The sequence below is a fragment of the Sapajus apella genome, unplaced genomic scaffold (genome assembly GCF_009761245.1).
Source record: "Sapajus apella isolate SASKATOON/1434 unplaced genomic scaffold, GSC_monkey_1.0 scaffold114, whole genome shotgun sequence".
NCBI classification, from domain to species: Eukaryota; Metazoa; Chordata; class Mammalia; order Primates; family Cebidae; genus Sapajus; species Sapajus apella.
The window spans coordinates 4,352,719-4,368,644 of NW_022437054.1; the positions used below are offsets into that span (position 1 = coordinate 4,352,719).

At 42.8% G+C, this 15,926-nt stretch overlaps 1 protein-coding gene across 18 annotated transcripts in view; it reads left to right on the forward strand.

The window, feature by feature from the left end:
* The first annotated feature begins 7,083 nt into the window (after positions 1-7,083).
* The window catches only part of ZDHHC20 (zinc finger DHHC-type palmitoyltransferase 20), an 84,693-nt gene continuing 75,850 nt past the window's right edge, over positions 7,084-15,926 (forward strand). For all 18 annotated transcript variants that reach the window (XR_004263404.1, XR_004263402.1, XR_004263403.1 and 15 more), the window contains exon 1: positions 7,084-7,399. Coding sequence is in view for 11 of the 18 variants with exons in the window: in XM_032260102.1 (XP_032115993.1) it covers positions 7,282-7,399 (118 nt within the window). In the remaining 7 variants the exon portion in view is untranslated. The remainder of the gene's footprint in view (positions 7,400-15,926) is intronic.

The following is a 15,926-nucleotide window of genomic DNA, read 5'->3' on the forward strand; positions in this document are numbered from 1 at the left end:
TTGTTGTTGTATGTTTTTTTTGAGATGGAATCTTGCTCTGTTGCCCAGGCTGGAGTGCAGTGTTGCAATCTTGGCTCACTGCAACCCCCGCCTCCCAGGTTCAAGCAATTCTCCTGCCTCAGCCTCCTGAGTAGCTGGGATTACAAGTGCATGCCACCAGGCCTGTCTAATTTTTGTATTTTTAGTAGAGATGGGGTTTCACCCTGCTGGCCAAGCTGGTCTCAATTTCCCGACCTCGTGATCCACCCACTTTGGCCTCCCAAAGTGCTGGGATTACAGGTGTGAGCCACTGAGCCCAGCCTCAATGTGACTTTTTATGGTGATGTTAACCTTGATCACTTGGTTAAGATGCTGTCTCCATCATAAAGTTACCATTTTTCCCTTGCCCTGCACTGTTCATTAAAAAACAGTCATTAAGTCTAGCCACACTCAAAAAGAGAGGAATTAGATTCAAAAGACATAGAGTGGCTGAATGGTTTTAAAAGCAAGACCCCACAATCTGCTGCCTACAAGAAACACACTTCACCTACAAAGATACACATAGTCTGAAAATAAAGGGACAGAAAAGATATTCCACACAAATGGAAACCAAAAAAGAGCAAGAGTAGCTATAATTACATCAGACAAAACAGATTCAAGACAAAAACTATCATTATAATGATAATGGAGTCATTACAGCAAGAGGATATAATAGTTGTACATATGTATGCACCAAACACTGAAGCAACCAGATATACAAAGCAAATATTATTAGAGATAGAGAGATAGATCCCAATACAATAATAACTGGAGAATTTAATGCCCCACTTTGAGCATGGGACAGATCATCCAGACACAAAATTAACAAAGGCAGCCAGGCACGGTGACTCAGAGCTGTAATCCTAGCACTTTGGGAGGTTGAGGTAAGTGGATTGCTTGAGCTGAAGAGTTTGAGACCAGCTGGGGAAAAGGGCAAAACTCCATCTCTACATAAAAATACAAAAATTAGCTTGGCATGGCTGCATGTGCCTGTAAAACCAGCTACTCAGGAGGCTGAGGCAGGAGAACTGCACGAACCTGGAAGGTGGAGGTTGCAATGAGCCAAGATTGCACCATTGCACTCCAGCCTGGGCAACAAGAGCAAAACTCCATCTCAAAAAAACAAACAAAAAAACTAGAAATCAATAAAAAGAATAATATTGGAAACGACAAACACATGGAAATTAAACAATATGTTCCTGAATGACAAGTGGTTCAATGAAGAAATTAAGAAGAAAACTGAAAATTTCCTTGAAACAAACAATAATGGAAACACAACATGCCCACAGGACACAGCAAAAGCAGTACTAAGAGGGAAGTTTAGAGCTGTAAGTGCCAACATCAAAAAAGAAAGAAAATTTTAAATAACCAACTTAATGATGCAATTTAAAGAATTAGAAAAGCAGGCTGGGCATGGTGGCTCAAGCCTGTAATCCCAGCACTTTGGGAGGCCGAGGTAGGTGGATCACCTGAGGTTAGGAGTTCGAGACCAGCCTGGCCAACATGGTAAAACCCCGTCTCTACTAAAAATACAAAATTAGCCAGGTGTGATGATGCATGCCTGTAATCCCAGCTATGCAAGAGGCTGAGGCAGGAGAATTGATTGAACCTGAGAGGCAGATGTTTCAGTGAGCCAAGATTATGCCATTGCTCTCCAGCCTGGGCAACAAGAGCAAAACTCCATCTCAAAATAAATAAATAAATAAATAAGAACTAAAAGATTATATTTGAATTTTTTGTGACACAAAGGATGAATGCTTGAGGAGATGGTTACCTCATTTACCCTGATGTGATTATTATACATTGTATGCCTATATCAAAATATCTTATATATTCCATAAATATATACACATACTACGTAGCCACAAAAATTAAAAATTTTAAACATCATGAGATCTATAAATTTGGAGAGAAGAGCTGCATTTCCTGTAAAGCGTTGCAGCCTGCAGGTGGTCATCCTTTCAGGCTGGGAAGCACATCCTTTCCAAGAGACAGAAAGCAGGCACTTCAGAGAAAAAAAAGGAGAGGCTGTAATTTGGGCCCAGTGAGATTAGCTATACATACATATTCAGTAGGTTACAGGATAATCTTACAAATATTTGTGAGGGAGGCCTAAAGCATGCAGACGGGATAAACATGTATGTTACATGTGACCCATGTTTGCCTTGAAGTAGAGCCTTAATATTTCAGACAAGATCCAGCACATTCGGGGTGGTATGGCCATGGACGAGCCTTAATATTTCAATGCATTACAGTCAGGCCCTATACATCAAAAAGCGAGGCAGTGATGCAAAGACACTCAGTGCACAGCCTCTGTGAACTGGCCAGAACCAGTCCATGGTCGGTGATCTCTTACCAAGAGAAAGTTACTGAAATGTCTCTTGTCCAATCAAAGCTGCAGCTATGGCTGGTGTAATGGGGGTGTTGGGGCCAGTGTGTGGTCAGAGGAGCTGTAATTGTTTCAGTATTTTTTATCTCCACATCAGCTCTTGTTTAGCTGCTAGAGAAAAAACAAACAAACAAAAACCCTTGCAGCATTTGGAGCATAACTGATTCTTTAAGTGCAGGAGTTCACCACTTAACCCTTGCCTGGCATGGTCTTTTTATTACTTGATGTCTCACTGCCACAAAGACTCCATTTTCTTAGTCTTGTGATCTCTATTTTACTATCGATGTTGGTCAGTTGTATTTAAACCACAAAAGGGAGAGGCTGTAATGAGGCATGTGACCCTACCATCCCATCATGTCCCGGAGCTCGGTTTTTAAGGTTTCTGTAGGGCCCTCTTGGCCAAGAGGGGGTCTGATCAGTCAGGTGGGAGGTTATTGTTTTTTCTTATTCCTTAGTAGGAAGCCAGGTCTGAGGGAGGGGTGAGGAATCCGGGGTGAGGAGGAAGAGGCCAAATTTTGCAGGCAGAGCTCCCAGATGGAACAGCATGGCCCGTGCAAACGTGTGCTGAGGTTCACAGAGAAGAAAGGCTGCCTTGGGCAGGCCATCTGGAAGGAAGAGGGGTGGAGATGAGGTAGGGCAGGAAGGGAGGTGAGCTTCAGGGCCTGGGAAGCCCTCCTTAATGCCCCATCATTCAGACCATTCAAGTGCGTGAAGCAGATTTAATTTTCTTTTTTTTTTTTTTTTTTTTTTTTTTGAGACGGAGTTTCACTCATGTTACCCAGGCTGGAGTGCAATGGCGCAATCTCGGCTCACCGCAACCTCCGCCTACTGGGTTCAAGCAATTCTCCTGCCTCAGCCTCCCGAGTAGCTGGGACTACAGGCATGTGCCACCATGCCCAGCTAATTTTTTGTATTTTTAGTAGAGACGGGGTTTCACCATGTTGACCAGGATGGTCTCGATCTCCTGACCTCGTGATCCACCCGCCTCAGCCTCCCAAAGTGCTGGGATTACAGGCTTGAGCCACCGCGCCCGGCCGAAGCACATTTAATTTTCTAAAGGCTCATTCTGCAGACTGGAGGAAAATAGAAAACAAAGAAAAAACCAAAGCTACGCAAGAGCAAAGATTTTCTCTCTGTTCCCTAGTGCTTAGCACAAAGAAGGTTATCAGAACAGGTTTGTTGCTGGACGAGCACAGGAATGGAGTGTTTACAGAGGGCTGGAGGAGGACAGGGGCCTGTGGGGCAGCAGCAGGGAGGCTGTGAGCTAATCCAGGTGAGAGTTGAGGCCAGGATGTACACAGGGGAAGATTAAAGGAGTGAGCAAACTGGGTTTCCAGCTACAGGTAACGCCTCTGCTTCCTGAACCACTCCTCCTCCCTTTTCTCCTTCCTCATCCCACCCTAAACCTGCTATTGTTCCTTCTCTCCCTCCCCAGAGCATCACTAAAGAGTGTGGACTTGCAATTTTCCCTAACTCACCTGCTCCTAAAGCAAGACATGGCCCTTCTGAAGTTCTCAAAGAATATTTTGTTAGTTGGTAGTGTAGGGGAGAAAAGATTTCTCACCCAGTGCAAATTTCATAGCTGAGGCACCTGTCATAAAAGACAGATTAACAAGAGAAAAGCATACACATTTATTTAAGTGTTTTTTTGTTTCTTTATTTTGAGATGGAGTTTCGTTCTTGTTGCCCAGGCTGGAGTGCAGTGGTGCGATCTTGGCTCACAACCTCCGGCTCCCAGGTTCAAGTGATTCTCCTGCCTCAGCCTCCCAAGTAGCTGGGATTACAGGCATGTGCCACCACGCCTGGCTAATTTTTTATTTTTAGTAGAGATGGGGTTTCTCCATGTTGGTCAGGCTGGTCTCGAACTCCCGACCTCAGGTGATCTGCTCACCTCGGCCTCCCAAAGTGCTGGGATTACAGGCGTGAGCCACTGCGCCCAGCTATGTGTCTTATTCTTAAAGCCATGGTAAAAATAGTGATCTGTAAAGGAAATTTCTAAAAGTGGATGTATTAGGTTTTGAACTCTGAGATTGCACAGATGTGCAATGAACTTGAAGTTACATACATAGAGAAGAAAATTTGGTGTTAGCAAATGTCAGCCTTCAAAAATATTTTATAATAATGTGAATCCACTGAAAACTGGTGGCAAGGCAGAGGACAGATTTTGTCAGCATAAGAAAAAAATACCAAACTTTAAAAACTTCTTAAAATACTGATAAATTTGGATCAAATTTGAGGAAATAAAAAATATTAGAGCAAAAAAAAAAAAAAAAAAAAGAAAGTGACCTTATTTGGAAGTGGGCCTGTTGTAGATGTAATTAGTTAAAATGAAGCCATACTGCAATAGGGTAGGCCCTTAACCCAGTATTAGAAGAGAGAGACACAGGAAAGGAGAACAGCCCCTGAGGATAGAGGTAGATATTGGGGTGATGCCACTGCCACTGCAGGCTAAGGAATGCCATGGACTGGGACTGATGGCCACCACCAACGGCTAGGAAGAAGCAAAGAAGAATAAGAAGAATTCTCCCTTACAAGTTTCAGAGGGTACATGGCTGTGTTAGGCCATTCTTGCATTGATATACAGGAATACCTGAGACTGGGTAATTTGTAAAGAAAAGAGGATTAATTGGCCTACAGCTCTGTAGGCTGGACAGGAAGTAAGGGGTCAGCATATGCTTCCGGTGAGGCCTCAGGAAGCTTCCAATCATGGCACAAGGCAAAGGGGAGCCAGGGTATTACATGGCAAAAGAGAGGGCAAGAGAGAGAGTGGGGAAAGGTCAGGCTCTTTTAAACAACCAGCTCTCATGTGAACTGCTAAAGAAAGAACGCCTCATCCAAGGGGATGGCACTAAACCATTCATGAGGGATCCACCCTCATGATCCCTTACCTCCCACCAGGCCCCACCTCCAACACTGAGATCACATTTCAACATGGGATTTGGAGGGGACAAACATCCAAACCATATCCAGTATCCTTGCCAACACCTTGATTTGAGACATCTACCCTCCTAAACTGTAAGACAACAAATTTCTATTGTTATAATTCCCCAGTTTTGTGGTACTTTGTTACAGTCACCCTAGGAAATGAATGTGACAGCTTCATAGCTAAGTTATAAACAAAATGTCATGAAAGATCATTTCTAACCGCCCTGGAACTTGCAGAGGACATGGCCTTTGTGCTGAGCTCTAGGAGCATGATTTTGATATGCAGAGATGACATGGAGGAGAAAGGGCTTTCTGTTCTTCGATGTCCATCCAAATTCTATGTTGAGGTCTAACCCTCCGAAGCAGCCTCTCTGGAAAACTAGTTGAACTTGAACCACTTGAATCCCCTGAACCTACTGTCAACTTGGCCACTAACTAACATGACTTCTAAGGCACAAAATCAGGGAGAACAGAATCTTTTATACATGCTTTATTACTTCAAGCAGTAGTGTGCAATGGTTAAATAGTTACTTGCTTTTACTATATTTCTGTGACGCTGCAATGAGAGAAGTCTTTTTCATGGAGACTTTAGTGAGCAGTAGCTAATTAAAAGCTCAGTGTACGCGGTGGCTCACACCTGTAAGCTCAGCACTTCTTTGGGAAGCGGAGGTGGGGGTGGGATTCCTTGAGCCTTGGAGTTCAGGGCCAGCCTGGCAACAGGGCGAAACCTAATTTTTACACAAAATACAAAACCTAATTTTTACACAAAATACAAAAATTAGCCAGGCATAGTGGCGCACCTGTAGTCCCGCAACTCTGGAGGCTGAAGCTTTAGCCCAGGAGGTCGAGGCTTCAGTGAGCCCAGATTTGCGCCACTGCACTCCAGCTTGGGCGACAGAGCGAGAAAACCCTGTTTCAAAAAACAAACACAAAAACTAATTCTAACCAAAACTGGCATGCTAACAGCAGGAAGTGGCATTAAGAATGTCGTCTGGAATCCCTTCTAATGCGTCTGACCTTGCATTATGAAATCTTCACTGTGATGCTTCTAGGTTCTATATGATTATCGTCATTGCTTAGCAATCTCTAGTTGTAAATAAATTCTGTAAATTTCCGTAGTCGTTCGCGCGGCAAGGAGAGGGCCATTTACTTGCTCTTTCCTTCTCGCTACTCAATCTTAAATATGGGTTCCGAATCAAACTGACGGACCCTACCTACATGGTTTCCACCCAAAATTGCAGATATCTACCATTCCATCTTCAAGAAAGGGACGGGTTCCGCAGAGATGGACATCAAAATCACAGGAGGAGCCTTCAAACAATGTGCATTCCTAGCACACTGAGTGGGGAATGGCTTTGTCATGTTTGAATCAATGCCCCAACTACTCAGTGTCCAGGAACCCCAGTGGAGCGTGTTCTGTACACAGAGAGGCCCAAGATCCACAAATCAGCTAAAGAATCATTTCCATAGTCTCCTTCCTCCCATGAGTCTAGACCCACAAAATCCATCCCCTATCCCCCTCATCCATCAGGAGTTGCTTTTCGCCTCTCCTTCCCCAGCCTCCAGAGACCGCCCAACCCGTCTGCATCCAGCTCGCCACGCCCATGGGCGGTCCCGAGCGGCGGCCCCGCCCCCTCCTCGTCCCCCCCGGCCGCGGAAGCCCCGCCCCTGACGGCGCAGAGACCGTGGGCGGCCAGCAGCCGGCGGAGGGCGGGCGGGGACGGACGCGGGGGGAGGGGGGCGGCGGGATGTGGGGTGGGGGCGGGACCTGGCCAGGCGCCGGGACCGGAGGAGTCCCGGCGGCGCCTGGGACTTTTGCTCCCACAAGTCCTGCCTCGGAGGCGGGGGAGCTGGACCAGGAGCCGCCCGGAGCCTCTGAGTCGTCGCCGTCGGGGCTCCTGCGCTCCCCAGAACGGTGGGACGCGGGGCTCCGCAGCCGCCAACCGAACATGGCGCCCTGGACGCTGTGGCGCTGCTGCCAGCGCGTCGTGGGCTGGGTGCCAGTGCTCTTCATCACCTTCGTGGTCGTCTGGTCCTACTACGCGTACGTGGTGGAGCTGTGCGTGTGTGAGTACCGTCCCCGGGGACGGCGGCGGGCGCGGGCTGCGGCTTGGGCGGGAGGGAGGCCTCTGCGCCCCGCGCCCGCCGCCTCTCTGGAACCAGCGCGGGACGCCGGGCGTCCGTCCCCGAACATGCTCGGAAGCTCCGAGTCCGCTGTACCCGCCGCATTGTTCAAGCCTGCGGCGCGGCCTTGGGGTGACCGGGGGCTCCCGGAGCCTCGCGGCGGCTTCTCGGGTGCGGGTCTGGCCCGGGGAGGCCCCGAGAGCTTCCTGGTTTCCGCCGACACCCGGGGCTCGGCATCCTTCTGTGAAGGAATGTGCAGAACGGGGGTAGTCGAGCTTAGAAGGTTTAGGTTGTGTTTGTGGCGTTTTTGGCTTTTGTTCAGTTTTTAAGAAAAGAAATCTGTTCCTTCTGGACTGTTTTCGTTCAGACAGCGCGAGAAGAAACGCCTGTTACCTGAAGAGCCGGCTGTGGTGGGTGGGGGAAGGGAGGTGTGTCTTTTGGTGGCCTCGGGCTGCAGGCGGGTCAGACCTGGGGGACGAGTAAGCTCCCGCTTCTGATTTTTAGTGGAATTTGACTCATTGTAAAGTTCATTTATTTCTACTATGAATCCACCCGACTTCGGCAAAAGGTTGTTTTAAGACAGAAAGAATCGGCGGGAGGATACATAACCTGATTATCTTTTTCTTGGCTGATTATTAAGGAGGCTTGTATTTCTTATATTTTAGCGTCTTATTTTCATTACATCCATTTCCCTGATTAGTTCTTAGCACAGAATTCTCACCTGGTTCCCCGGAAAAAAGGAGTAGCATTTCAGTACACTTTAAGGATTTAACCTACTGGCTTGAATTGGTTGCCTTTAAGATTGAAGGAAATTGGTTGCCATTAATCAGAACACTGTTTAGGGGTAACTGCCGTATTTGTGATATTGGACAATTGCTCCAAGATTGTTTTGTCTTAAGTATATTGTTCTTACGCTTTGAGTATGTGGGTATTTTACATTTAAACCGGCCTCCTCTAGGTTTTTCTGTATACATCTGCTGCCTATATAAATTTTTTTATGAAAACTTAGGACCAAATGGTAAGTGGGGTTTGTAAAAGTAACCCCTTGTTATTCCAGAATGATCTAGTCTTAGTCCTTAGACTGAATCTACCATTTTGTGAAGGACTGTTATCAGTATTCTTTGAATAAAGAACCACATGAGCTAGAAACTAATGGCATGAATGAGAAGAATCTGTACCACCCAATCTTGAAAGTGGCAGAATCAAGACTTCAGTTATGTCTGAATTTGTATAGTTTTCAACCAAGTATTTGGTTAAAACCCGAGTTCTATACGTGGAAGGGTATGCTTTGGTCCAGAAAATTTAAGAGTAAGTTTTAAAATTAAAATATTTTCTCTTAAAATTACTTTGTACCTATAGAACGTTTAATTTTGAGATGACTATCCCGGCAGGTAGCCTCAGAATAAATTAGTTGTGGAATACATTTCCAAATAATATTAATCTTTTTTTTTTTTTTTTTGAGACGGAGTTTCGCTCTTGTTACCCAGGCTGGAGTGCAATGGCGCGATCTCGGCTCACCGCAACCTCCGCCTCCTGGGTTCAGGCAATTCTCCTGCCTCAGCCTCCTGAGTAGTTGGGATTACAGGCACGCACCACCATGCCCAGCTAATTTTTTGTAGTTTTAGTAGAGACGGGGTTTCGTCTTGTTGACCAGGATGGTCTTGATCTCTTGACCTCGTGATCCACCCGTCTCAGCCTCCCAAAGTGCTGGGATTACAGGCTTGAGCCACCGCGCCCGGCCCTTAATCTTGAATATCATTGTTTAGTCTCATCCTTTTGGATGCCAGAATGGCTACTAAAAATGATGTTTGAGTCAATTAAAATTACTAGATTTAGATATTTCTGGGGACTTCTTCCAGAAAGTGATAGTGATCATAGGATTCTCATCAACTTACAATGATACCTCCTTTATCTTCTTATTTACTCTAAAGTGGGCATTTATTACAAAAGTTATATTATCCCTATTCTGTCAGAAGATTATTCCTACCCTATTTTAGTTCCTATAGTGGTTTTGAAGTAAAGCTGAAGGAGCACTAAAAATGTGCATTTATGTTGAGATTCCACAGCTTAACCTGTAGATGGTTTTTGTCAAAGATATTAGAAGGTGAGATCAAGCAGTGCTGTGAAAAGTCTTAAATTGCTCCTGATTTCTTTCATTCCTTCAAATAAAGAAAGAGAAATGAACATGAATTGAGAAGTGCCATGTGCTAGTGGGCATAGAGGGGATATTTCATTCACCCTCTCTTTTAATTTCTTTCAGTATCTCAGAGCATAGATATCTATACAGGTGGACGAAGTGAGTCACTGAGCGAATAGGTCCTTTTGGTTAGGTCACACAATTGTTGATTATTGGAATATGACCCACATCTTTCCATTCTTTCTTACCACTTTAGTGAGCTGTGAGAGTCAATGGAACTGTAATTGTTTGGTCCATAATGGTGTGAGGGGATAAACAGGTTGGCATATTTTTGGAGATCACTTAGTTTGGCTTGAGGCCCATACTGTAGAGATTATACCCTAAAATTTCATTAAGTTAAAACGTTCTACAACTAAGGCCTGATGCTTCGCAGAATCTTAAAATATTCAGGGGTGAAAGGTCTTTGTAGAGACTGTATTAACTTCTAAGTTACCTGATTTTAATTAGGGAGAATTTGGGAGGTCTGCAGTGTCACTAGACTATAGAATAATTGAGCATAACAGTGCATTTACTCATATTAAAGCCATCCTTTACACTACTTAGATGTGTTTGTTTTCATAAGTACTGACCCTCCCACAGAAATATGTATAGATACGTGACTTTATAGGAGGACTTAAAATGGAGGGAAATGTGAGTTTTACTTAAAAGTGCTGTCTTAATACTTTTTATAGGATTTTCTCTTTTTTTGAGACAGTTTCTCTCTTGTTGCCCAGGCTGGAGTGCAGTGGCGTGATTTCAGCTCACTGCATTTGTTCAAGTGATTCTCCTGCCTTAGCCTCCAGAGTAGCTGGGATTACAGGCACCAGCCACCATGACCAGCTAATTTTCTTTTGTATTTTTGGTAGAGACGGGGCTTCATCGTGTTGGCCAGGCTGGTCTGGAAGTCCTGACCTCAGGCATTTTACCCGCCTTGGCCTCCCAAAGTGCTGGGATTACAGGTGTGAGCCACCATGCCCGGCCTACAGGATGTTCTTAGATTCTGGAGTTCTTTATCAAACTGGGAGGATAAGATCATAATTATATCTTTACATGTATGTATTAATTCATTTAATCTTAATAATGATCCTCATAAGGTTAAGTAATTTGTCTAGTTATAGAGCCAGAAAGTAGTATCATAAGAATTGGAATTCAAGGGCATGGCTCCAAAGCCCATGCTGTTAACCACTGTACAATGAATGACTAATCTATTTGGTTGTGCAGATCTGGACACTCAGATTTCAGTCCTGTATATGATATATTTATATAAAGTACTTTTCTCCTAAAAGGCAGCTGCAGAAGATTACCCTAAATATATCAGACAATAAAAATACCTGGCCCACAATAGCTGTAAGTTGAACAAATTGTTGATTACCAAGAGGCCTTCATTCCATCTCACCCTCTATAACTTCCTAATTTTGTAATTACACACACACACACACACACACACTTCACCAGGAGTAATACTGAGGACAGAATTGAGGAAGAGATGATGCATGTAAGGTGGCCATCTCACAGGAGTGATAAGCTGAGAAGCAAAGAGTAAGTAATTCGTAATGTTGGTCCTTGATTTTAAATTAGACCAAAATTCTCCGATTTTTTTTCCTCCAAAGTGGATATTTAAAGTTATTAATTTACTTGTGAGTGGATTGAATAACTTTCTCTCTTTGATTAAGATGGTTATTTTTGAGGAAGGTCCTAATTCTGGTTCCCAAGGTTTGACTACCTTGTTGTTCAGGCCCTCTTGAGCTGTTAGTAGTTGTGTACCTCTTCTTTGGCATGTAGAGAATCTTAGAACTTAAAGAGATTTTAGAGATGATCTCATTCAGTCCCTTTACTTCTGAGGAAACTATTGCTCAGAAGAGCTATGTTGTTTGTCCAAGGATAGGTAAACCTTTTATATTATTTCAGATAGAAATTTGTGGAGTCTGGCCAACGTGGCGAAACCCCATCTCTACTAAAAATATAAAAATTAGCCAGGCATGGTGGCACATGCTTATAATTCCAGCTACTGGAGAGGCTGAGGTAGGAGAATTGCTTGAACCCAGGAGGTGGAGGTTTCAGTGACCCAAGATTGCCACACTGCACCCCATTTGGACAAACTGAGACTTCGTCCAGAAAAAAAAAAAAGGAGAGACAGGGTTTCATCAAGCCTCCCAAAGTGCTGGTAGTACAGACGTGAGCCGCTGTGCCCTCGATATCTGATACGGATGCTGAGTCTGTATCTAATACTTCCTTGTGTCTCCTGCATAACTTCTTCGAATTTAGAGACAAATTAAGATAAATAACTTAAGCACTGTCTTTGTACATACTAGCTTGACACAGTTAATTCTGAAGTATTTTATTGATCTTGAACCCATTTTTTGTTTCATCAATTTTTCTATTTTGTTGTTTTCCTGTCTGATCTTTACTATTTTCTTTCTTTTACTTTGGGTTTAATATGCTCTTTTTCTAGGTTCATGTGGAAACCAAGGTCACTGGTTTGAGCCCTTTCTTAGGTAGTTAGTCCTATAAATTTACCTCCAATATTGCTTTAGTTTCATCAATTTTTTTTTTTTTAGTTTTATCAATTTTGATATGTTGTGTTGTCATTTTCATTCAGTTCAAATTATTTCCTTGGGATGGACAGAGCAGCTCACGCCTGTACTACCAGCACTTTGGGAAGCTTTTTGAAACCCTGTCCTCTTTTTTGTTTTTTGTTTTTTGAGACGGAGTCTCACTTTGTCCCCCAAGCTGGAGTGCAGTATGGCGATTTGGGTTGCTGAAACCTCTGCCTTTTGGGTTCAAGCAATTCTGCCTCAGTGTCTCAAGTAGTTAGAATTATAGGCATGTACTACCATGCCTGGCTAATTTTTGTATTTTTAGTTGAGATGGGGTTTCCCCATCTTGGCCAGGCTCATCTCGAATTCTTAACCTCAAGCCATCCACCTATCTCAGCCTCCCAAAGTGCTGGGATTACAGGTGTGAGCCACCACACCTGGCAAAACTCCATCTCTACAAAAAATACAGAAAATTAGATGGGCTTAGTGGCATGTGTCTGAAGTCACACTTACTCAGGAGGCTGAGGTGGGAGGATCCCTTGAGCCCAGGAGTTCAAGGCTGCGTTGAGTCATGATTGTGCCATTGTACTCCAGCCTGGGTGACAGAGCAAAACCCTTTCCTAAAAAACAAACAAATCCTTTTATTTTGTTTTGTTTTGAGACAGTCTTGCTCTCTTGCCCAGGCTGGAGTGCAGTGGCACGAACATGGCTCACTGCAGCTTCCACCCTTCAAAATTCAAATTGTTTTCTAATTTCATTTTTTATTTAATCTTTGACCCCATGGATTTAGAAGTATGCTATTTGGTTTCCATTTATTTGGGGTTTTTTCAGATATCTTTCGGTTATTGATTTCAAATTTAATTCCTCGTGGTCAGAGAACATACTTTGTATAACTTAAGTCCTTTAAAATGTATTCAGGCTTATTTTGTAGCCCAGAATGAAGTCTGTCTGAGCAGTGTTCCATGTGTGCTTAAGAAAAATATGTCGGTACTCAGCAATGTATTGTGCTGTTTGTTGCTGGGTGGAGTATTTTATTATGTCATAATCCTCCATAAATGTCAATTAAGGCAAGTTGGTATTGTTGCTCAAGTCCTCTATATTTTTGCTTTTCTGTTTGTCCTGTCAATTATTAAGAGACGTATAACTATAATTAATTTATTTCTCCTTATAGTTCTATCAGTTTTTGCCTCATGTATTTTGCTTCTCTGTAATTAGATGCATAAAACATTTAGGATTGCTATGTCCTATTGACCAATTGGCTCATTTAGTTATGAAATGACTTTATTATCCTCAGCGATATTGTTTGCTCTGAAATCTACTTTGGCAGATATTAACATGGGCACTAATCTTTCTGTGGCATAATCTCAGCTCACTGCAATCTCTGCCTCCCGGGTTCAAATGATTCTCCTGTGTCAGTCTCCTGGGTAGCTGGGTCTATAGGTGCATGTCACCACACCTGGCTAATTTCTTTTTGTATTTTTACTAGAGATGGGGTTTCACCTTGTTAGCCAGGATGGTCTTGATCTCCTGACCTTGTGATCCACCCACCTTGGCCCCCCAAAGTGCTGGGATTACAGATGTGAGCCACCACACCCAGCCTTAACATGTTTATGTCTCACATTTAAATTGTGATTCTCATAAAGAACATATATTTGGGTCTTTTTTAATCCAACCTGAAAATCTCTGCCTTTTAAGGGGGAGTTTTGACCATTTACATTTAATGTGATTGTTGATATGGTTAGGCTTAAATCTACTCTTTGCTATTTGTTTTATTGTCTGTCCTCTTCCTTGTTCCATTTTCCTCCTCCTTTGACCTTCTTTTGGATTAATTGATCTTTACAATTTTTTTGTTCCATTTTCCTCCTCGTTTGACCTTTTGAATTAATTGATATTTGCAATTTGTTTTAATTTTTGATTTTTATCTTTTTTTTATTTTTGTTACAGGCGAGGGTATGGGGGAAGGAAGGGAAAAAACAATTTTTGATTTTTAAAAAGGATTTATTTTATCTCCTTTATTGGCTTATTACCAGTAATTCTTTTTGTTATTTTATTAATTGTTTTAGGGCTTAAAGCATGCATCTTTGACTTATCACAGTCTACCTTCAAGTTACTTGCTGTTTCATATATAATACCTTATAAAAAGTATACTTCTGGGCTGGGCGTGGTAATCCCAGCACTTTGGGAGGCCAAGGTGGGTGGATCACCTGAGGTCAGGAGTTTTGAGACCAGCCTGGTCAACATGATGAAACCCCATTTCTACTAAAAATACAAAATAACCCCGTTTCTACTAAAAACACAAAAATTTTTAAAAAGTGTCACACTTTTTAAAGCCTGTAATCCTAGCTGCTTGAGAGGCTGAGGCAGGAGAATTGCTTGAGCCCAGGAGATGGAGGTTGCAGTGAGCTGAGATCATCCCACTGCATCCAGCCTTACTGACAGAGTAATACTCTGTCTCAAAAATACATAAATAAATAAAAGTATACTTCCATCTCTTCCGTCTCAGCCTTATGCTATTGTCATGCATTTTATATGTTGTAAACCTCACACTGTATTGCTACTATGTTTAAACAGCTGATTATATTGATAGTTTTTAAAGATTTAAATAGTTTTTTAAAAAACCCAAAATATATATATTTATTCCTATAGTTACCATAGGAAAAGTTCTCTTCATTCCTTTTATAAATCCATCTAGTGTCGTTCCTTCTGCCTGAAGGGCCTCTTTTAACATTTATTATAGTGCAGGTCAGCTGGACTGAATCATTTCAGTTTTTGTATGTCTGTAAAAATTTTAATTTTGGCTTTGGTTTTTAAAAGACAGCTGTATCGAGGCATAGTTTGCATATCGTAAAATTCACTCATTTAAAATGTACAGTGCAGTTATTTTTAGTAAATTTGCCAAGTTTTGCAGTCATCACAGCAATCCATTTTTAGAACATTTCTGTCATTACGTTAAGATCCCTCATGCCCATTTACATTTAATCTTTCTTCCCACCCCCAGCCCAGAGCAACCACTAATCCATGTTGTCTCCAAATGCCTTTTCTGAACATCTCATACAACTGGAATAATACATGCTTACAACACGTAACTAAAATTGGAATGGTATAGAGAAGATTAACATGAAAACCAAGAAAAATTTTAAAAGGGGAAAAAAATAAATGGAATCATACAATAAGTGGGGTTTTTTTTGTTTGTTTGTTTCCTTTTTTTTTTTGAGATGGAGTTTCACTCTTTTTGCCAAGGGTGGAGTCCAGTGGTGCGATCTTGGCTCACTGCAATCTCCTCCTCCTGGGATCAAGCAATTCTCCTGCCTCAGCCTCTCAAGAAGCTGGGATTACAGGCGTGTGCCACCATGCCCCGCTAATTTTTTTGTATTTTTAGTAGAGTCAGAGTTTCACCATGTTGGCCAGTCTGGTCTTGAACTTCTGACCTCAGGTGATCCACGTGCCTCAGCCTCCCAAAGTGCTGGGATTATAGGTAAGAGTCACCATGCCTGGCCGATAAGTGGTCTTTTCTGTCAGGTGTATTTTACATAGCATAATATTTTTGAGGTTCATCTGTGTATTACGTATCAGTATTTCTCCTCTACTCTTCACCTCACATCCTAATTTGTTTTTTGGTTTTTTTGAGACGGAATCTCACTGTTGCCAGGCTGGAGTACAATGGTTCGATCTTGGCTTACTGCAACCTTCGCTTCCCAAGTTTGAGTGATTTTTCTCTTCCTCAGTCTCCTGAGTAGCTGGGATTATAGGAACCTGC